Here is a 22667-nt window from a genome sequence, read left to right as displayed (position 1 = left end):
GCACAGGATTGCAAGGGGCTGCAGAGGGTTATAGACTCAGCCAGCTCCATCACAGGCACAACCCTCCCCACCATCGAGGACGTCTTCAAGAGGCGGTGCCTCAAGAAGGCGGCATCCATCACTAAGGACGCTTACCATCCGGGACATGCCCTCTTCTCGTTACTACCATCGGGGAGGAGGTACAGGAGCCTGAAGACTCACACTCAACGATTTCGGAACTGCTTCTTCCCCTCTGCCATCAGATTTCTGAACGGTCCATGAACCCATGAACACTACCTCGTTATTCCTTTTATTTACACTATTTATTTATCTTGTAATTTATAGCAATTTTTATGTCTTTGCACTATTCTGCTGCTGCAAAACAACAAACTTCATGTCATATGTCAGTGATAATAAATCTGATTCTGATCCTCAACTCCACTTTTCTTTTTATCCCAGTAACCTTTCACCCCTTGCTTATCAAGGATCTATCTACTGCTGCCTTAAAAATTTCATTGCTCCTTGAGGAATAGAGTTCCAAAGACTCAGTATTCTGAGAGAAAAAAAATTCACCCATCTGTCTTAAATGTACGATTCCTTATTTTTAAACCATTCCTTATTTTTAAACCACAAGGAAACATCCTCGCCACATCTCCCTCAGGATCTCATGCAGGTTTGACAACAATTTATCTGCCCAATACATCACGGGCACATCCCTCCCCACCATCGGGAGTATCTACAGGAGGCGCTGCCTCAAGAAGGCAACATCCACCATCAAAGATCCCCACCATCCGGGCCACGCCATCTTCTCACAGCTCCCATCAGGCAGGAGGTACCGAAGCCTGAAGTCCCACACCACCAGGTTCAGGAACAGTTACTTCCCTTCAACCATTCGCTTCTTGAACCAACTAGCACAACCCTAATCACTACAGTTTAGCAACACTGTGACCACTTTGCACTAAAATGGACTTTGTTTTTTTGTTCTAATTGTTTCTTCCTTGTAAAAATTGTGTATAATTTATGTTTATGTTTTGTAGTGAATGCTGCATATCTGATGCTCTGTGCCTGTGATGCTGCTGCAAGTTTTTCATTGCACCTGTGCACACATGGACTTGTGCATCTGACAATCAACTCAAGTTTGACTTTGAACTTGGGAAGCTGTGACCTCCTCCACACCAACCCCAACCCTTCCCAAACTTTCATAGCAATTCCCGGGAGAAGAGAAACAAACATTGGACGAAGCTACATGATGCACAGTGATGATGTGAAAAGTCTTGTCTTGTTTCCCACTGAAGCCAGTTCTGTTAATCAAAACAAATCCCTGCCATTTCTGCTTGGGTTCGATAACATAATGGACGAGCATCAAGAGATCTAACCATTGATCCAGTGATGCGGGTTAGTAGGTTAATTGTGTAGATGCGTGGGAGAATCTGGGAGAATTAATAGGATCGTGGGGAGAATAAAATGGGATTAGTGTAAAGGGGCCTTTGATGGTCAGTATGGACTCAGTGGGCAGAAGGTCCAAATTCAAATCCCACCAAGGCAGATGGAGAATTCAAATTCAAGCAATTACATAAATTTGGAATAAAAAGTGAAAATCAGTAATGATTCTAAAACTATCGTAAAACACCTTCTGGTTCTCTCATGTCATTAGGGAAGGGAATCTGCAGTCATAGAGCCATGAGTTACACAGCACAGAAACAGACCCTTCGGCCCAACTCATCCATGTCGACCAAGATGCCCATCAAAGCTAGGCTCACTCGCTTAGTCCATGTCCCTCCAAACCTTCCCTACCCACGTCTGCCTGGGTAGTCTCCAAACTGGCGGCATGAGTACTGAATTCTCAAACTTCTGGCAAATGCTCCCCCTCCGTCCCTTATCTCTTCCTGATCCACCTGGCCCCCGTCACCCTACCTCTTGCCCCTCTCCCGCTCTCTCCATCAGCCCATCACCCACACACTCCTCCCACTGGGTCCCCTCCCCTGTCTGATTCCATCTTCTTCAGCCCTTTGTAACTTCCGCCTAGTCGCTCCCAGCTTCTGACGCCGTTCCGACCCTCATCAGCCTGTCGTTCCCCTCACCTGGATCCACCTATCAACTCTCGCTCCACCCCCCTGCCTCCCCTCCTTCATACTGGCTAACTCCCCTGGACTCTTTCAGTCCAGGTGAAGGGTCTCGACCTGAAATGTCGACTGTCATTTCCCTCCATACATGCAGTCTGACCCGCTGAGTTCTCCCTCGACCTGCTTTGAGTGTTGCTGCAGATTCCAGCATCTCTAGCCTGGGGGGGCAGCCCGCAAGTGTCGCCACGCTTCCGGCGCCAACATAGCACGCCCGCAACTTCCTAACCCGTACGTCTTTGGAACATGGGAGGAAACCCATGCAGACACGGGGAGAACATACAAACTCCTTACAGACAGTGGCTGGAATTGAACCTGGGTGGCAGGTGCTGTAAAGCATTACGCTAACCGCTACACTACCGAGTAGGCCCTTCAGTCAGCTTGCGTGCAACTTCAACTTAACCTGTGGAACCACGGGAGTGAACTAGAGCAAATGGAAGTCCTTTAGATTAATACCCAATTTAATAATCATTATTCTCCAGCAAAGGCTTATGGAGCTGTGTCCTTTCCCTAAAGAGAGCAAGATTTTAAACTACTGGACACGTTGCCTCACAAGAAATCACCTGTCCAACTACATTACAAAATACACCTTAAAAAGCTGTGACCCAAGAGACTGCAGATGCTGGAATCTGGATCTGATCCATCTCGATGCTGCCTGACCCGCTGAGTTCCTCACGTGCTTTTGGTGTTGCAACCTTAAAAAATTAGTTGTTATAGAGTCTGATAACTTAAAAGCTCAAACGAGAATACTGCGACACAAAATGTCTACTTACCTTTTTTATATTCCGTTGTCAGTCTTCCCTTAAAAATTTATTTTGATTCAAGGCTGGTGATTGTCAGTTGTTGATATTGAGGGTGTTAAAAAGTGACAGGATTAAAATGATGAGGCTGTAATAAAGATGGTGTTCTTCCACCTCTAAACTAATTGTGTGGCAACGGGTTGTCTGAGTGAAACTACTAATCGATTCGGCGCTACTGAATGTTAATGCTAATCATATAAGTGTTCTGCCGGTACCTTGCATTCGCTGGCAGCTGAAATTAATCTCAGGTAACGTAGCTTGTGACCTTATCTTTGGAACTGGGGCAGCAGCCAAGCATTGCTTATGTAATTACACTCTGAACTGTGTAATCACCTGCCCTAATCCCTGAGGGCTCACAATTAGCCAGGTCCCAGACCAGCCGCTGGGCCTAAGGAATTGCAGCCTGCCAATTGCTTCTGCCACCGTGGACAGCCTGCAGATGAATAACACTCAATTAAACCAGCATGGTAGCAGCAGGGAGAAGGCGTGCATTCGATCGTAATTAGCTCTAATCATAGGGAAAGGTCCCCCCGGACACTCTCCTGTTAGCTTTACTAACTTAACCCTCTCCCTCCCAGGTCCCTTCCAATGTCGGCTTCCTCATTCTCAAAACAGTCACGTTGCTGCCGATGTCTAAGACGAAAGAATTAACACACTCAACCTTTACAAAGATGCACAAAGGCTGTGTGGCTTAGGGATTGAAACAAGGCTGGTTGAGTGGTGTCGCAACAACAATCTCGCACTCAACGTTAGCAAGAGCAAGGAACTGATTGTGGACTTCAGGAAGGGGAAGTCGGGAGAACACACACCAGTTCTCATTGAGGGTTCAGCAGTGGAAAGGACGAGCAGCTTCAAGCTCCTGGGTGTCAACATCTCAGAGGATCTGTCCTGGACCCAACTGATGCAATCCTGAAGAAGGCACGCCAGCTGCTCTACTTCATTCGGAGTTTGAGGAGATTTGGTACGTCATGAAAGACTCTTGCAAATTTCTACAGATGTACGGTGGAGGGCATTCTAACTGGTTGCATCATTGCCTGGTATGGAGGCTCCAATGCGCAGGATCGCAAGGGGCTGCAGAGGGTTGCAGACTCAGCCAGCTCCGTCACAGGCACAACCCTCCCCACCATCGAGGACATCTTCAAGAGGCGGTGCCTCAAGAAGGTGGCATCCTTCACTAAGGACCTTCACCACCCGGGACATGCCCTCTTCACGTTACTACCATCGGGGAGGAGGTACAGGAGCCTGAGGGCCCACACTCAATGTTTCAGGAACAACTTCTTCTCCTCACCATCAGATTTCTGAACGGTCCATGAACTCATGAACACTACCTCGTTATTCCTCTTTTGCACGATTTATTTATTTTTGTAACTTATAGTAACTTTTATGCCTTTGCACGGTACTGCTGCCGCAAAACAACAAATTTCACTACATATGTCAGTGATAATAAACCTGATTCTAAACTCATTGAGCTTATTCACCCTTATATCCGACTCTGCTGGAGGATCCCCCCCTCTAGTACTTACTTCTATTGGATGATCACCCCTCTGGTAGTCAAGTCGAGTTTATTGTCATGTGCACAAGTACAGTAAGGTACAGGTACAATGAAACAGTGTTATAGGTACGTAGGTTCAGACAGCACAAGGAACATAAATTGTACATATATTATACAAGACAGTGAAGGAAAAGACTGTGCAAAACAAGACATTAGGGCAAAAGCACAATCAGAGACAAGTCCAGTTCTGGACGTCTCATTATAGGAAGGACGTGGAGGCGTTGGAAAGGGTGCAGAGGAGATTTACCAGGATGCTGCCTGGATTAGAGAGTATGGATTATGAGGAGAGACTAAAGGAGCTAGGGCTTTACTCATTGGAGAGAAGGAGGATGAGGGGAGACATGATAGAGGTGTACAAGATATTGAGGGGAATAGATAGAGTGGACAGCCAGCGCCTCTTTCCCAGGGCGCCAATGCTCGAAACAAGAGGACATGGCTTTAAGGTATTGGGTGGGAAGTTCAAGGGTTATGTCAGAGGGAGGTTTTTCACCCAGAGAGTGGTTGGTGCATGGAATGCGCTGCCTGGGCTGGTGGTGGAGGCTGATACATTGGACAAGTTCAAGAGATTGTTAGATTAGCATATGGAGGAATTTAAGTTAGAGGGATATGTGGCAGGAAGGGGTTAGATAGTCTTAGGTGTGGCTTGAAGGGCAGCACAACATGGTGGGCCAGAGGGCCTGTATTGTGCCGTATTGTTCTATGGTTCTAAATCCATGGTAGTGCAAGAGGTGGTCACCTGACTCTCCAAGACAGGTTCATCCCTCTGGTACCCGACTCCGAGACAGGATCATTCTCTGAGTAATCAAAAAGCAAACAAAAAAATTGCAGATACTGTAAATCTGAAATAAAAACAGAAAAGGCTGGAATACTCAGCAGGTCAGGCAGCATCTGTGGAGATAGAAACAGAGTTCACGTTTCAGGTCAATGCCCATCTGATGACCAGCCTGAAACATTAACTCTGTTTCATGTTCCACAGGTGCTGCCTGACCTGTTGAGTATCCTAACATTTTCTGTTTGACTTCAGAATTCCAGCATCTGTAGCTCCCACTTCTTAACTTTCATTTTAGCATGGTATCCACCTTTAAACGCCTAACATTTAATCTCTATCATTCTGCCTGTTAGATTCTTCCCTTACTGATACTATTCACTAACATAAATGACATACTTTGGTCCCTATATATTGCCACACATTATGACAAATTGGGAGCAACAAACAATCTGCTGGAGGAACTCAGCGGGTCGAGCAGCATCTGTGGGGGGAGAGGAGTCGGCGACGTTTCAGGTGGAAACCCTGCATCAGGACTGAGAGTGGAGAGTGTCTCCTAACGAAAAATTTGATCACCTCAATTATTTGATACAAAAGCTTGAGAACACGTACCACCAGGCTCCAGAACAGCTTCTATCCCGCTGTTATAAGACTCTCGAACAGACGATAAAGAACTCCTGATCTCTCAGTCTATCTCGTCATGGCCCTTGCACCTTATTGTCTGCCTGCACTGCACTTTCTCTGTAACCTTAACACTATATTCTGCATTCCGTTAATGTCTTTCCTTTTGTTCTACCTCAATGTATTTATGCACGGAATGATCTGTCTGGATGGCACGCAAACAGAAGCTTTTCGCTGTATCTCAGTACATATGACAATAATAAACCAATTACCAATTATATCAATGATGGGGAGAAAAGTTGTGAAGCTATCTGTGACCACTTTGAAGAATTGTTTAGTAGACCATTCTGAGTATGAAGGCCTTAGATCAAGGCATGATTAATCTGTTTGGACCATGAAGAATTTTGCTTGGACATTCAGTAGAGTGGGAAGTTGAGAAAGATGGCTGTGTACAAACATGACAGATCCAGAGGGGCCTTGTTCAGTGCAAATCAGAATGCTAGCAAGCAGATGCAACAGGTAATTTGGAAGGTAGTTGGAATATTGCCCTTTGGAAATCTCCACTGCAGAGAGCTGTGGAAGCTGAATTACTGAACATATTCACAGGCAAGATGGGCAGATGTTTGGACCACATGGTTGATGGGGAACAGGCAGGAAACTGGAGCTAAGGCCCAGATCAGTTCAGCCACAATCTCACAGAATGGCAGAGTAGGCTGTGGAGGGCAATATGTTCAACTACTGTTCCTAATTCAGATGTTCTTACTAGTTATTGTGGCAGGACAGCAGCATAACTGGTGAAGAATTGCGTGGATATTCGCTGAACTGATTTGAGATGAAATTGGGGGGGGGGGGGGGATGGTGCTGGAGGACAGCAGACAAGCCTGCTATCTGCTTCCTCCAGCGTGATCCACAGGGCTTGCATGACCTTAGGCCTTTGTACCCTTTGCACCTCCCACTCTTGTTGAGTATGGCCTCCCTTTGGCTGTAAGGCATTATTCCAAGAGCCCATTCACAACCCGGTTTCACTGGAACACTGCAGTGAGTGAGTAGGAGAGAAAGCAAGACAGAGTATTTCTGATGACACTTAGTGAAACCCCAAGACATGTTAATGTCCCTCTCAAATGTAGTCACTGACAGAAGATTGGGAATACTGCAGCAAATATGGGCACAGCAAGCTCCCAAAAACAGCACTCGAATAACATTCGGCAGCGACCTTTTCGATTCCACCAGGACTGAGGTCTCTTTAGAAAGTCAGAAAACAAGTAGAACTTTTTTTTGTTTGAAGTGCCTTGGGACTTCTGCGCTCCATTAAAGATGCCATATAAATCCAAGTTTCCATTGTTGTTGTACTGTTTGACCGTTAGTAATGGTTATCAGAAGCCCAGACTGGCACCATTCAGTCACCTTTGTTTCTGTGGGACTCCAGCTGCCTTGGGCTATTTGACATCTGCATTTTAGTGACAAATCTACAGCCAGGCAAAGTGAAGATGATTGGGTAATTCCCCTGTCAATCAAGCCTGGCAACTTTCGTTAAGTCATAGATGGTCATTCTGTAAGTCACAGATGTACTACACATAGTATTTATATGTAACTTTCCACCACTGACTGCAATTTCTGGAGAAATTACCCTGCTTTTACTGGGAGAACTTGTCCACCACTGCATCCCAAGTACAACCCTCCCCACCATCAAGGACACCTTCAAGAGGCAGTACCTCAAGATGGTGGCATCATCTCTAAGGACCCTCACCATCCAGGACATGCCCTCTTCCCACTACTACCATCAGGAAGGAGGTACAGTAGCCTGAAGACCCACACTCAATGATTTAGGATCAGCTTCTTCCTATCTGCCATCAGATTTCTGAACAGTCCATGAACCCATGAACGCTACCTCGTTATTCCTTTTTTTTTGTACTATTTTTTGTACAGGAGCTCCCTCCACATCGCCCCAGAGTTGGCCCACAGGTTCTGCCAGGGCTCGGCCAGGGGGCTTCCTCAGCACTGCCCTGACGAAGGCCAGGAGACTTCCCTCTGCACTGCCCCGGAGTTGGCCAGGTAGTTTCCTCGATGCTGCCCTGAGGGGAGTCCCTATAAATCTGGGGACTCCCTCGGCACTGCCTGGGGTTAGCCTGGGGACTCGCTAAGGTTACTGGAGTGATGGATTACATAACCGAGCTTGCTCTGCGTTGGAGCTGAGGAGTGAGAAGGGAAAGAGTGCAAGCATGCCTGCAAGGCTCTCCATGTTTGAGGAGGAAGAGGAGGAAATAAATAACTGGCATGGTGGGCTTATTAACCAATGGACGAGACCATCATAAGTTAACAGGCAACAGATGTAAACATTAATGTCCAGGGCCTTGACAACTAATTTTGGTCCAAGGATGGTGATAACTCATTGAGAACCAGGCTGACTGGTTTGATGTCACTGATCTATTGTTCCTGTCACGCCGAGGAGTATTTTGATGCCGTAACTAACACCAGGAATTCCTCCGTGGGCAATTACCTTTCTTAAAAGAAGCACAGAAACCACGCTGCTGTTTGTAACCCTGATGGTTCCCTGTGGTACACTTCCCAGCACACAAATGGAATTTTAAGGGAGTGCCTACAGACACTCCCAATCAGGCTTCTAGTTTGTTAGAAATCTCCTGAAAAAGAGTTTCTCAAAGTTTGGGTTTAAAATGCTACCTACTTAAAAAAAGAAATGTGTGTGCATTCAGATCCCTTGTCAGAAAGGTTGCGTTTCAAGAAATCTCTTCCTGATAGTTTTGTTTATTAAATTGCTGCGTTATGAATTTAACATAGCCCCTTTCCGGGGCAACTTTCAGCCTATTTACGCCCATCCCACAATATAACATGTGTAATGTGATGTGTGTGTCCGGATGCATGTGAGAGGCTCTGCGTGTGTGAGCAATCGATCACACATAAAATATATGTATATGTGGCTTTGAAAATACAATACAGATAATAGAAGAAGCTAAAACTAAAATAACTTAGTTTGCAGCATGCAGCAAGTAAAATCAATAATAAAAGCTCCATACACACCCAAAGTATTTGATATATTAAATCTGCATCATAGTTGTAAATCTTTAATCTGATTTCATTCTGTAATCTGATGGAAAGGTATTGCATTTAGCGGTTAATTTGATAGTCGCTGCTTTCACGTTTGTTTAGTGGGAGCCATTTGTCTATTTTATTACATACCGATCCATGACAGCTTTTAAACACCACAATACGCAGGAAAAGCTATAATTCATCACACTTCACTTAAAATCATCCGTAATGCATGGAGTGCAAGACGCTGCCGAGAGTAGTGGACTCTGCCCAATACATCACGGGCACATCCCTCCCCACCATCGGGGGTATCTACAGGAGGCGCTGCCTCAAGAAGGCAACATCCATCATCAAAGATCCCTGCCAGCCGGGCCATGCCATCTTCTCACAGCTACCATCAGGCAGGAGGTACAGAAGCCTGAAGTCCCACACCACCGGGTTCAGGAACAGCTACTTCCCTTCAACCATTCAGTTCTTGAACCAACCTGCACAACCCTAATCACCACTACAGTTTAGCAACACTGTGACCACTTTGAACTAAATGGACTTTGCTTTTTTTGCTCTAATTGTGTTTTTCCCTTGTAGAAATTGTGTATGATTTATGTTTAATTTATGTTTTTCTTGTGAATGCTGCTTATCTGATGCTCTGTGCCTGTGATGCTGCTGCAAGTAAGTTTTTCATTGCACCTGTGCACACATGGACTTGTGCATCTGACAACAAACTTGACTTTGACTTTGAGTAAGCTGGTTCCTGAAGGCAGTTTTGGGACTGAGTCAACATTTTAGAAAGAGCTGTTATTCATGAATCACTCATTTCAAATTGACAAGTTTCATTAAATCACTTTACTCCTTTCCCCACCAAGTTTTGTCCAACTCTTGTTGTCCAAAGAACTCAGGGTTTATCAATAAGATTCCACAAATGGTCTTTGGTCACAAGGTGCCAACAAAGAAAACTTACAGTCAACACTTCATTATCTTTAATAATTTCTTTCAATTCAACAACAAACCTGAATCTGTCTCAGGGGAGACATCGTAGGTCTGGGTTTTAATTAACTTTGTGTGTGCCAGCATTATTGTCAGCCCTGAACTGAGTACAGGTCCTCCCCAGGTTATGAACGCCTAACTTGTGTATAGCCTGGACACACGAGCAAGCGTTCCGGAGACCGGCGGGATGGACGTGCCGGCTGCTGCGGGGCTTGACGCATCTTCTGTCGCCTGCGCGCTCAGTTCGTGGCTGCATTTCCGACTTGCGAAGTGTCCGGGTTAAAGAACAGTTCACAGGAATGGAACCCCAGCGTAACCTCGGGAGGACCTACAGCTTGTTGGGCAGTTGATAATCAATCCCACTGGTGGGATGGGAATGGCATACAGACCCAGGCAAGGGCTGAAGGTTTCCTTCCCAGTGAACAAGACGGAAATGGCCACAATCCTGGTCTCTATTATTGACAACCTCTTTTTCATTCCAGATTTATTTAATTACTTATATTTAAATGCTCCAGTTGGTGAGGAAGGATTTGAACTCATGTCCCTGGTCTGCTGGATGCTTATCCAGTAATTTATTACTGCAGTTGTGAGTACTTGCTCTTGGGGGGGTGAGGACGCGTTGAGGGGAGGCTGTGCTCTGAAAAGCAGCCAACATAATCAAAGACCTCACCCACCCCAGACGTTCTCTCTTCTCCCCAGAAGATACAAAGGCTTGAAAACACACACCACCAGGCTCAAGGACAGCTTCTATCCCACTGTTATAAGACTAATTGAACAGACCTCTTGCACAATCTCTCGTCATGGTCTTGCACCTTATTGTTTGCCTGCACTGCACTTTCTCTGTAACTGTAACACTTTATTCTGCATTCTGTTATTGTTTTTCCCTTATACTACCTCAATGTACTAAGGTGGTGTAATGATCTGTATGGATGGCATGCAAAACAATGCTTTTCACTGTACCTCGGTACATGTGACAATAATAAACTAAGTCTTATGTTGCATGTCTTATGAGGATAGGTTGAGTGAGCTAGGGCTTTTCTCTTTGGAGAGGAGGATGAGAGGTGACTTGATAGAGGTGTACAAGATGATAAGAGGCATAGATCGAGTGGACAGTCAGAGACTTTTTCCCAGTGCGACAATGGCTAACACGAGCGGACATAATTTTAAGGTGATTGGAGGAAGATAGAAGGGGGATGTCAGGGGTAAGTTTTTTTACACAGAGTGGTGGGTGTGTGGAACGCACTGCCTGCAGAGATTGTGGGGGCAGATACATTAGGGACATTTAAGGGACTCTTAGACACATGAATGATAGAGAAATGGGGGGCTATGTGGGAGGGAAGGGTTAGATAGATCTTAGAGCAGGATAAAATGTCAGCACAACATTGTGGGCCAAAAGGGCCTGTACTGTACTGTAATGTTCAATGTTCTATGTTCTATGTTCTACGTCATTTCATAAGCAAGGACATGCAGCCAAGGAGGGAGACGGGAGTTAAGAAAAAGATGTGTATTTCTACAGCACCTTTCATGACCTTAGGACATCCCAAAGTAATTTATTGCCAATTACGTATCTTTTCCAAGTATAGAGGCATAGCAAGTTCCCTCAAACAGCAATGTAATAATGACCAGATAATCTGGTGATGTTTAATGAAGGACACATATTAAACAGCCTGTTGAGAGGACTTTTCAAACCAATACCTTGGGCTCCCAAACAACCGCCAGAAAAACAGCATCTCCAGCAAAAGTCAGTACTTCCAACAGCACAGCATTCCCTCAGCACCGCACTGCAATGTTCACCTTGACTTTTATACTCAACTCTTTGCAGTGGGACTTGAATCTGCAACCTTCAGACCCCGAGGTGAGAGTGCAACCCACTGACACAAATCAACCATGAATTAAATGAAGGGTGGAGCAGGCCAAAGGGGCTGGATGGCCTCCTCTTTGATATATTAACTCTATTTCTCTCTCTACAGATGCTGCCTGCAGTTCCTGTTTTTATTTCAGATTTCCATCATCTGCGTTACGTTGATTTTCCTCTTGCTCCTTGCTGCACTAGGCAAAAGTTGAAATCCAAAACAATCAAAGAATCATTGAAACCTGCCAAGGCTGACACACCAGTGCACTGAAGGATCCAGCTACCTCCTGATGTACCATCTGCCAGCCTATGTTAAATCACGGTTCAATCTGACCGAAAATGCTGGAAGAACTCAGCCAGACAATCAGCATCTGTGGGAAGAGAAGCCAGTTGATGTTTCTAGAGAGGGACTTTCCTCAGAACACTTCTGGTAATGACAGGGGATGTAACAGAGCCCATGGCACTATCCAAAGGGTAGGGGAGTCCCCAACAACATTCTTCTTTCAAACAGCAGTGTCAAATCAGTAGGACTAGTCATTCAACTCGTTGACCATTTGAAGGGCTTTGGCTGGTTGTTGACACCATCACAAAGCAACAGGACCACCCTTTAAATCCAATTCCCTCTGAGACACTAAAGGATCCAGAAGACGGTAAATTGGTTTACTGTGGACACAACAAGGGTGATCCCAACATTGTCTGGTAAAATCAAACCAAGGCAAGCAGCAGAGGGTGTGCACAGAGGTTCAAGGGATGGAACCGGTTCTGCTTCAATGCCACCAGGGCAGTTGACTGCACGGAGGAATGGTTATCCCTCTCGCAATCGATGGCCACAATTGCAGAGTACAACTGCTAACCCAAAAGCAATGCTGCCCCACTGATACACAGTCACACCGACCCCCACCTGCCTCGCTGAGCCACATGGACCAGGCGTCCACAGTGCGAATGTGGGGAACTTCTGGAGGCACAGCAAGGAACCAGGGTGAGGATGAGCTTCCCATGAACAGCCAAGTCCCAGCTCTCCCAACACCATGGCACACGATGGCCTCGGATAATTGCATCAATGAAAGGTGTGGTAAAAATTTGACCACGATCATGAACATTATCAGCAGCTGAATGTTGTGATCTGGGCTCCTGCTCTGTATTGATGAGAGGGATAAACAGCTGCTCTGTGAAGTCATCATATATGGCCTTTGGAAATATCACACACTCCACCTCTGTTCATTAAGCCAAAGGATCTGATTTTTGACTCATAGTACAACTACCATAGAAACCATCCTATCTGGATGTATCGCAGCTTGGTATGGCAACTGCTCTGCCCAGGACCACAAGAAACTGCAGAGAGTTGTGGACACAGCCCAGTGCGTCACGGAAACCAGCCTCCCCTCCTTGGACTCTCGCTGTCTTGGTGAAGCAGCCAGCATAATCAAAGACCCCACCCACCTGGGTCAATCTCTCTTCTCTCCTCTTCCATCAGGTAGAAGATACAGGAGCCTGAAGGCACATACCACAAGGCTCAAGGACAGCTTCTACCCCACTGTGATAAGACTATTGAACGGTTCCCTTATACAGTGAGATGGACTATGACCTTACGATCTACCTTGTTGTGACCTCGCACCTTATTGCACTGCACTTTCTCTGTAGCTGTGACTCTTTACTCTGTACTGTTATTGTTTTTACCTGTACTACCTCAATGCACTCTGTACTAACTCAATGTATCTGCACTGTGCAATGAATTGACCTGTACGATCGGTTCGCAAGACAAGTTTTTCACTGTACCTTGGTACAAGTGACAATAATAAACCAATACCAATACCAAACTACACTCAAGGGACACTGTGCATCCAGGGCACCCAAGCCAGCAAAGATTTCTATCCCGCCCTCTGTTCCAGCCTGCTCAACATGAGCAATGGGTATCGGTGGCCTTGTCTCCTTACAGTCAACTTGCAGAGAACACAAAACAAATAAAAGGGAATGAAAGCATGCTGAAAAGGAAACGGGAAATGGGTTCTGACTGGGATGACGTTGGAAGGTGGCAAAGGGGTCTTTGTTGGATCAGAGCGGAGGGCTTGTAGCTGCCTTTCATCCTCAGGCAACAGCTCCAAACTTCTGCTGCTAATTTAAGGAAATATAATACCGTTCCGTCGTGTCCTTTTAATTCACAGATCATTTAGTCTGTCCGTCAGTCTTTAGCTGCCCAGGCTCCTGGTCTACCTAAACCCCTCCACCTTCCTCTCCTCCTCTGAGCCTCCCTTTCACCGACCTGTGGGTCATTCACCCTGAGTACCTCCTGCTCTGGCTTGGGGTCAATTCATTTGTTCGATTATTCTCCTGTAAACTCCCCTGCGGTTGTTTTCCCACACTAACTGTAAAAACACACGTTGCTGTTGACTTAACCCCTTCCCATCAATTCTGAATGATCTCCCTCAACTCCCGCACTTGTACAGAGACACAAAACTCCTCCTGTATTTTTAAAAACTCCAGCTTTTGAAGCTCTGCTGGTGATGTCAATAAAGGTAGAATGTTTCAGTGTGTCCGTGGCTCATGGTGGGGGGGGAGGGTTGGGGCAAGTGGGAGATCACGCAACTTATTAGAAAAGAGTAGGTGCAGGAGAAGGGAGCATGGCACAGCAAGCACAGCCACTGCCTCACAGCGCCAGAGACCCAGGTTCGATCTCGACCTCGGGTGCCGTTGGTGTCGAGTTTGCACGTTCTCCCTGTGACTGCATGTCATTAACTAACAGGGTCCGGGCAATCCATGCACTAAGATCAAGCCGGGCATTTCCTCAACCAACTTGGATGAAATTCGGGACAGTCACCTTTCCACAGAGAGCGGGGAGAATGTGGAACACTGGAATCCAAACGCAGACATGGACTTGTTCAGCACAGTGGTCTGTTTCTGTGTTGTGAATAATTCATGTGGGGCAGTTATAATTGTGGTGGTTGTTTACGCGAGATTGGAATGGGTAATAAACAAGTTGCCCCAGGTCCAATTACTGCAGCAACACAAGGACCAAACCGACACTGACCTCTCATTAAAATGTGCGTCCCTGTGCTGGGGGAGCCCCTGCTTCCTCCTCTGACTCGACGAACTGCTCGATGACGGGATGTGAGCCTCCATGGCACCAGATGTGCGGACGGCGCTGGCTGCCTCTTGCCGAACTCTCAGCAGATCTGTCAGGAGAAGTAAATATTACATTTCTTTTCCCACTCTTCCTTAATGGCTGAGTACAGATACCTCTGTTTCTGACAAGCACCACAAATACAAGCTCAGGAAAGCAACCATTATTTAAATTCGTCCCACTACGCTGCACCAGGGTTGTTGCAATTACCTGGGTCACTGCATTGTCTCGTCCTGTTGTATGACTCCCCACCACTTACCCCAGCAGTCTTCGATGGTGAGCCATTTCATGAAGGGAGCCAACCCACAAAGAGAAGGGCATTTGTTTAACTTATTAAGGGAGGAGCAGACATCTCCAGGCCACGGGGTAGATAGTCACCCTCTCTCACTACCATTAAATGCACAATATATCGATGGCTTTGTACACGTCCAAAATTTGCCTCCAATTTAATTTGGTAAATTGGTTTATTATTGTCACACGTACCGAGGTACAGTGGAAAACTTTGTTTTGCATGCCATCCATACAGATAATTTCATTAGATAAGATACCTTTATTAGTCACATGTATATCGAAACACACAGTGAAATGCATCTTTTGCGTAGAGTGTTCTGGGGGCAGCCCGCAAGTGTCGCCACGCTTCCGGCACCAACATAGCATGTCCACAACTTCCTAACCCGTACGTCTTTGGAATGTGGGAGGAAACCGGAGCACCCCGAGGAAACCCACACAGACACAGGGAGAACGTACAAACTCCTTACAGACAGCAGCCGGAATTGAACCCAGGTCTCTGGCACTGTAATAGCGTTACGCTAACTGCTACACTACTGCATGGTCAAGGATTCAGCTGCCATTGATATTGATCAGTGAAATTTCCAGGGATACAAGTTCACAATAAAATTCAGTTCTTTGTACCAGTGTTCCTTCTTCTTTCATTGGTATTATATCATGCAAGACCAAATCAATTGCTTCCATTCCAAATTCAGCAGACGTACAAAACTCAACAGGATCCCAATTATTAAATTCACACTACATCAGACTTCCAAGCTCAGCCGTTCAACACATTTTCAGCATCGAGATCAATAAACCTTTGGATATGAAGGGAATTAATGACGGGGCTAGCATGGAGAGGTGGAGCTGTGATAAAAGTCTGGCCACACTCTCTGTAAATGGCAGTCCAGGCTCAAAGCACCAAGTGGCCTCCTCCAACTCTGCTTGTGAGGTGTGGGATTGTTGTTCACATTGACAATCTGTTGTTAATGTGAACAACAATAATTTATACTGAAGTAACCCTGCAAACTGTCTTCAGCCTTTGCAGGTAGATTAGCAATCAAAATCTGGAAACCAGCTATCGAGGGAGATACTGGAAATGTGACCCAAAGCTGGGTCAGAAAAGTAGGTTGTAAGGAATGGGGAAAGAGAGACAGAGAGCAAAAAACTGCTGGAGGAACTCAGCGGGTCGGGCAGCATCTATGGAGGGAAATGAACAGTCAACATTTCGGGTCGAGACCCTTCATCAGGACTGGCTGGTAGAGGTTTGGAGGGGTCAGAGGAGGATAGAGGGTTGGAGGGGTCAGGGAAAGTGGGGTGGGAAAAAGAGGGGGGCTCAGAGGGGTGAAGGTGGGACCGGGGTAGCGAGCGGTGTGAGAATCCAGAGGTGGGCGGGGAGTGCTGAGCCCCTTGTCTTTCTAATCAGTCCTTGCTGCTTCTCTTCACTTCCTAACCTTGAAGAGGAGTCAGCCTGCCTCCAGAGGAATGACCGGGCTCTTACTGAGCCCAGGAGATCCTATTCACAACACGCAGTCTGCCTGGTCTTCAAGCGCTCATCAGCTTCACCTCACAGGCGAAGCACCAAGCTGTGCATTATAAGATGCAATATATTACAGCAGCACGTTTTTACACCTAACCTCCACCATTTCCATGGGAGATCGGACCATCTTGTCAAACCAAGTGACACTGTCAATGAATTGTGGCCCCGGCAACAAAGTATACTTGTTAAGGCTCAAAGTGTCCAGGAAAATTACCGAATGGGTAATTATTTGGAGAGCAGTATTTAACTCAACGATGGACCCATCTGTCCTTCCCTCAAACCATCCCCTCTTGCTTCAGTCAGGTGGAGCAGGGTAGAGGCAAAATGAGACTGATGAGCCAAACGCAAAGATGCTCATTGCCAGTCGAGGAAGGCCACATCCTCTGGGTAGGCCACGACCTCTAAGTTCACCGTGCCCTATGGGAAGGCCAGCACTCTCAGAGTCAAAGGAGGAAGAAAGCAAATGCTGGAGGAACTCAGCGGGTCGGGCAGCATCTCAAAGTCAAAGTCGAGTTTATTGTCATGTGCACAAAGTCCATGTGTGCACAGGTGCAATGAAAAACCTACCTACAGCAGCATCACAGGCACAGAGCATCATATAGAACATGGAACATAGAACACTACAGCACAGTACAGGCCCTTCAGCCCACAACGTTGTGCCGACATTTTATCCTGTTCTAAGATCTATCTAACCCTTCCCTCCCACATCGCCCCCTATTTTTCTATCATTCATGTGTCTATCTAAGAGTCTCTTAAATGTCCCTAATGTATCTGCCCCCACAACCTCTGCCAGCAGCGCGTTCCACACACCCACCACTCGCTGTGTAAAAAAACTTACCTCTGACATCCCCCTTATACCTTCCTCCAATCACCTTAAAATTATGCCCCCTCGTGTTAGCCATTGTCGCCCTGGGAAAAAGTCTCTGACTGTCCACTCGATCTATGCCTCTTATCATCTTGTGCACCTCTATCAAGTCACCTCTCATCCTCCTTCTCTCCAAAGAGAAAAGCCCTCGCTCACTCAACCTATCCTCATAGGACATGCTCTCCAATCCAGGCAGCATCCTGGTAAATCTCCTCTGCACCCTCTCTAAAGCTTCCACATCCTTTCTATAATGAAGTGATATTTCTATATAAGCAGCAGTCGCAAGAAAAACATAAATTATAAGCAATTTTTTAGAAAAACACAATTAGAACAAAAAAAATCCATTTTAGTGCAAAGTGATCATAGTACTGCTAAACTGTAGTGATTAGGGATGTGCAGTTGGTTCAAGAACAGAATGGTTGAAGTGAGGTACCTGTTCTTGAACCTGGGTAGGACGTATGCTCCTGGTAGGCCATGCCCCGTGGGAACACCGTGCCTTCTGGGTAGACCACACTGTCTACATTCGCCATGATCTCTGGGTAAGCGGCACCCTGTGGGAGGCCACACCCAGGGGATCCATAACCTTTGGGTAGGCCACGCTCTCGAGGTTCACTGTGCCCTTTGGGTGGGCTGTACCCTGTGGGTATCCCATGTCCAGTGTGTAGTGTACACCATGCCCTCTGGGTAGGCACACCGCTGTTAGTGACCTGTATCTGCAGGCAATTCTGGTTGTTCATCCAATCCTCCGCCACACAATGTGACAGCTGGGATAATTAACTGCTGGCTCTCACATAAACAAAATGTATACCGAGTTAATCCCATATCAAAGTCCCACGTAGAGTTTCCCTGCACTTTCAGCCAAACAAAACCGACTGAAGAGTGTGAGTGGGAACATCTGCAGATCCATATTAAAGGATTTTGCCCTTTGACTGCGTGAGATCAATGCAGCTTAAACCCAGCAAGTGGTCCCTCCCTCCCTCTCTCTCTGCACCGTGGGCTCCAGGTCACTAAATATCACAGCAAACCCTTTCATACCAGGACCAGTCACAGGCAGCATTTCATGGGACCCGTGGCCCAGGAACAAGCCAGCCACAGTGCAGTCACAACCGTGGGACAGACCACACCAGAAGGGTCTCGGATCCTGCCTGACGCAGGTTTTAACCCCCACCGGAGTACCTGACGGCAGCTAGTCTCCAGAGACCCAGACACGGTTCAGGAGAGGGTGGGGGAAGAGGATCGGAAAAATGTTCCCTCGCTGTAGCAGCTGCTGTTAAGAGAGCAAGCTGCAGTTCAACAATTCTCTAATAACATCACCAGATATTCTCGATGGAAAACAAGGATGGCCTTTTTTGGGCAATAAAGAGGATTTAAAAGTCAAAATCGACATAACGTCATTTTGCATCTAGTTTAATTCCCGCACCCCTTCCTATCCTCAGCTTCTGTTCCAACCCTTCTTCTCTGCCGTGGCAGACAGCCAGCAGTCTGCCAGTTAAATATATTCCCTGTTAATCCACAAGCGTCACCTAAGTGAGTCATCTGGGCCGCCTGAAGCTACAACTCAGTTTGAACCTTGTGCTCACGCAGCAAAAAGGCCAACCGCAGCGAGATTCCCCACCCCCACAACGTGCCTCTTCCCTTTCAGCCCTCTGCTTGGGCCACGCAGCTAAAAGGGGAAATGCCTTTCTTAAAGTGGCCACGCTCACCGCTTTCACCACACCTGCCCGCCCCGCACAGGGTCCCCCTTGCCCCGTGTTCTCCCCCAGAGAACCGGGAGCCGCCGGGCGCCACTTGAACGCAATCAGGGTTCCGCCAAGTCACACTGAACACAGGGCCACAGAACGTGGGGCTCGACGTTAGAGGGAGATGGTGTGACCTGATACACCAGGGTGACATTTTTCCTCTGCCATACACCTTCATATCCCGAGTCATTCGCAGAAAGGAGATCTATTTGGTGAGGGGGACATTCCATGGGCTGGATCCACGACTGTGGAAACAGCAGTGACAAAAAAAAACAAATCCACAGGTAGTGGCCTAGTTCAGCAACAGGAGTCTCCTCAACTTTGCTGAATCCAAACACATGACTTCACACGTGAGGAGCTGGGAGCCAGTGGGATAAAGAGAGAACCCTCAGAGGACAGGTATCCAACGTCTACTGACTTTAAGCACACCCCTTTAACACCCTTGCAACACAAGGCAACCCAGCCACCTGTGAAATCTTGTCAGTGGCCTCAGCCTTTCTGTTTGCTGTGTGCTTACCTTGTCTAGGCAGCCTAGGAAGTGGTGCAGATGTAAATGGTTACATCACAGATGCAGGAGGGATGAAGTCCTGTGTGGGTTGCTGATCACGTCTTTAAAAGAAAAACCTACAGGGGTTTCGGGCTTGACAAGGGAAAAAAAAATCGTACTTTCCACTCAGTGACTAATGGGGAATATGCAACCAATGAACATCACGTTGAAGAAACCATTGTTGTCACATAGGAAACATACCACCAAACAACTCCCCTTTAAAGAGCTTGGCTAACACAGACTTGCTAAGCAGACCAAGTCACATCTGCTTCACAAGAGTTGTTAAAATGATCTCACTTCTGAATAAAAGTTTTGCCTGTGCAGTGCGCTCCTCGCCTCCTCCCTCCTGCTCCGGTGGGGCTGAAATGATTTTATTTCAATTTGTTTTCTGAGGGATTAAGAAAAATACAGAGAAACACAGAAGCAAACTAAATTATCAAGGGGAGGGGGTGCCACTTTAGAGTTAAGGTGTCACTTTGCAGGCAATGGGACAATTATTCTTCTTATGTTTACTGATCTCTTTACTGCAGATTTAGTGTCACTAGATCGACCACTTTGATCTGGCCCATGCCCTCATTACCATCGTGCAGTTCCACTCGCCTTTATTGAGTTCAATGCATTATTAGAACATAGAACACTACAGCACAGTACAGGCCCTTCAGCCCACGATGTTGTGCCAACATTTTAACCTGCTCTAAGATCTATCTAACCCTTCCCTCCCACATAGCCCTCCATTTCTCTATCATTCATGCAGCTATCTAAGAGTCTCCTTAACACCCCTAATGTATCTGCCCCCACCACTCTCTGTGTAAAATAACTTACCTCTGACATCCCCCTTATCATCTTAAAATTATGTCCCCTCATGTTGGCCATTTTCGCCCTGGGGAAAAGGTCTCTGAATGTCCACTCGATCTATGCTTCTTATCATCTTGTACACCTCTATCAAGTCACCTCTCATCCTCCACTCCAAAGAGAAAAGCCCTAGCTCACCCAACCTACCCTCCTAAGACAATGTTATTTTTATTGAGGGTGGATGGGAGTCCCAAGCATTGTGTGTGTGTGTGTGTGTGTGTGTGTGTGTGTGTGTGTGTGTGTGTGTGTGTGTGTGTGTGTGTGTGTGTGTATAGATGAGGTGTTGTTTAGGGTCAGGAGTGCAAGTGTGTGGGAGTGCTTTAGGGTTAGGAGAAGGCACTAGTGGAATCCATCAAGGATTGGGAAGGGATAGCCCAGGACACTTGAGTTCAATTTAAAATGTATGTGGGAGATTGGGATTGTGGTCAAAGTTGGTTCAAAGGAAAGAGAAAATTCTGATGGAGTCGTCAAAGTTTGACGTGAGCTTCATGTAGTTACAGCTTCACTCAGTCAAGTGGGAAGGGAGTGACGAGGAAAGGTCAATCAACCACCCAAAGTTTACATTTTGCAATGATTTGGGGAAATGTTACAATGATTCGGAGAAATATGAAGCAGCTGAATTAGGAGCAACAGACCCCAATGAAATGGGAACTGAGGCCAGTAGAAATAAAGTTATTTTAACCAGAACGCCTTGGGAAATGAAAGAAGCTTTCTGCATTTCTGTAGCACCTTTCACAACCTCAGAGTTCTTGCAAATGACAAACAATCTCTGGTGTAATGGAAGAACCATTCAATGCAGAGCAAACTGCCACAGACCGCAAAGTGACGACGTCCAGATAATCCGTTCTGAGTAACGTCAATCCAGGAATCCAGGAATGAGACCCTCCCAAATTAGTAACATGGGACGCTTTGCACTCACCTCTCATCTAAAATACAGGACCTCTGACAGTGCAGCACTCCCCCAGCACTGCACTGGATTTCTACAACAAACATAGAAAATGCCGGAAACTCTTAGCAGAGCCAGGCTGCATCTGCGGGAAAAGAAACTGAGTCAATACGTCGGGTCGGAGACCCTTCGTCAGAGCTGGGATGAAGCTGTCTCCGATTGGCTAAAACCAGGTGACGGTGGGGATAAGCTACTCCAATGATGAGACTTTCCACACAGGTTTCACTGAAGTGTCTTCTTTCTTTCCCTCTACCACCGTTAACGAAACCCTCATCCAGTTCCCTCTGCTCTCACCCCTTCTCCAGGACAGAGCTCCTTGGTCCTCACCTCCAACCCCACCAAAGTCTTGCCTGGGGTATCTAGGCAATGACAGTGCAAGAGGAACAAGATAGCACTGACAGAATGCACAGTGATTCTGATGAAAGATCATCAACCCAAATCATTATCCCTGTTTCTCTCCCCACAGATGCTGCCAAACCAACTGAGAATTTCCAGTTTCTATTGCGTAGTGGCTGGTGTTGTGTTAATAAGAGGACTTTTGTTCATATTTAGACTTTTATTTGTTTTTTCTAATTTTATTCCAGGGATTTGAGCACAAAGTTCTGGGCTTGTGGCCCCGTGCAACACCGTAATAGCAGAGGCAACATCTCTCCCATGAGAAGGTACGGAAGGGAGGATCATCTGCTCCCTCAGCTAGACACGACAGATCCCATGAAACGACTTGGAAAAAGAGTAGGCGAGTTCTCCCTCGCGCCCCGGCCAACATTTATCCCAACTCAACCTCATGAAGTAGATTACCATATCATTAACACACAGGTGTCTTTGAGAAGAGCTCTGCATAAACTGGTCCCGCAAACAAGTTGCTGGAGGAACTTGGCAGACCGAGCAGCAACTGTTGGGGAGGGGGGAGTTGTCAACGTTTCGGGTCGAAACCCCGCACATCCGGGAAACGTCGAGAATTCCCTTCCTCCCACCGATGCTGCTCAACCCGCTGAGTTCCTCCAGCAGATTGTTTGTTGCTCCAGATTCCGGCATCTGCGGTCCCTTGTGTCTCCAGTGTATAAACTGGTGCTG

The 22667-nt window shown here is 46.6% G+C and overlaps 1 protein-coding gene across 8 annotated transcripts in view; it reads right to left on the bottom strand.

Moving 5' to 3' along the window:
* The window catches only part of samd11 (sterile alpha motif domain containing 11), a 249612-nt gene that overhangs the window by 44057 nt on the left and 182888 nt on the right, over positions 1-22667 (bottom strand). For all 8 annotated transcript variants that reach the window (XR_007958262.1, XM_052039520.1, XM_052039521.1 and 5 more), the window contains one exon: positions 14745-14889. Coding sequence is in view for 7 of the 8 variants with exons in the window: in XM_052039520.1 (XP_051895480.1) it covers positions 14745-14889 (145 nt within the window). In the remaining variant the exon portion in view is untranslated. The remainder of the gene's footprint in view (positions 1-14744; positions 14890-22667) is intronic.

Source organism: Pristis pectinata, chromosome 26 (assembly GCF_009764475.1).
Source record: "Pristis pectinata isolate sPriPec2 chromosome 26, sPriPec2.1.pri, whole genome shotgun sequence".
Taxonomy (NCBI): domain Eukaryota; kingdom Metazoa; phylum Chordata; class Chondrichthyes; order Rhinopristiformes; family Pristidae; genus Pristis; species Pristis pectinata.
The sequence above is the reverse complement of the archived record's forward strand: the minus strand, read 5'-3'. Positions and strand labels throughout refer to the sequence as shown.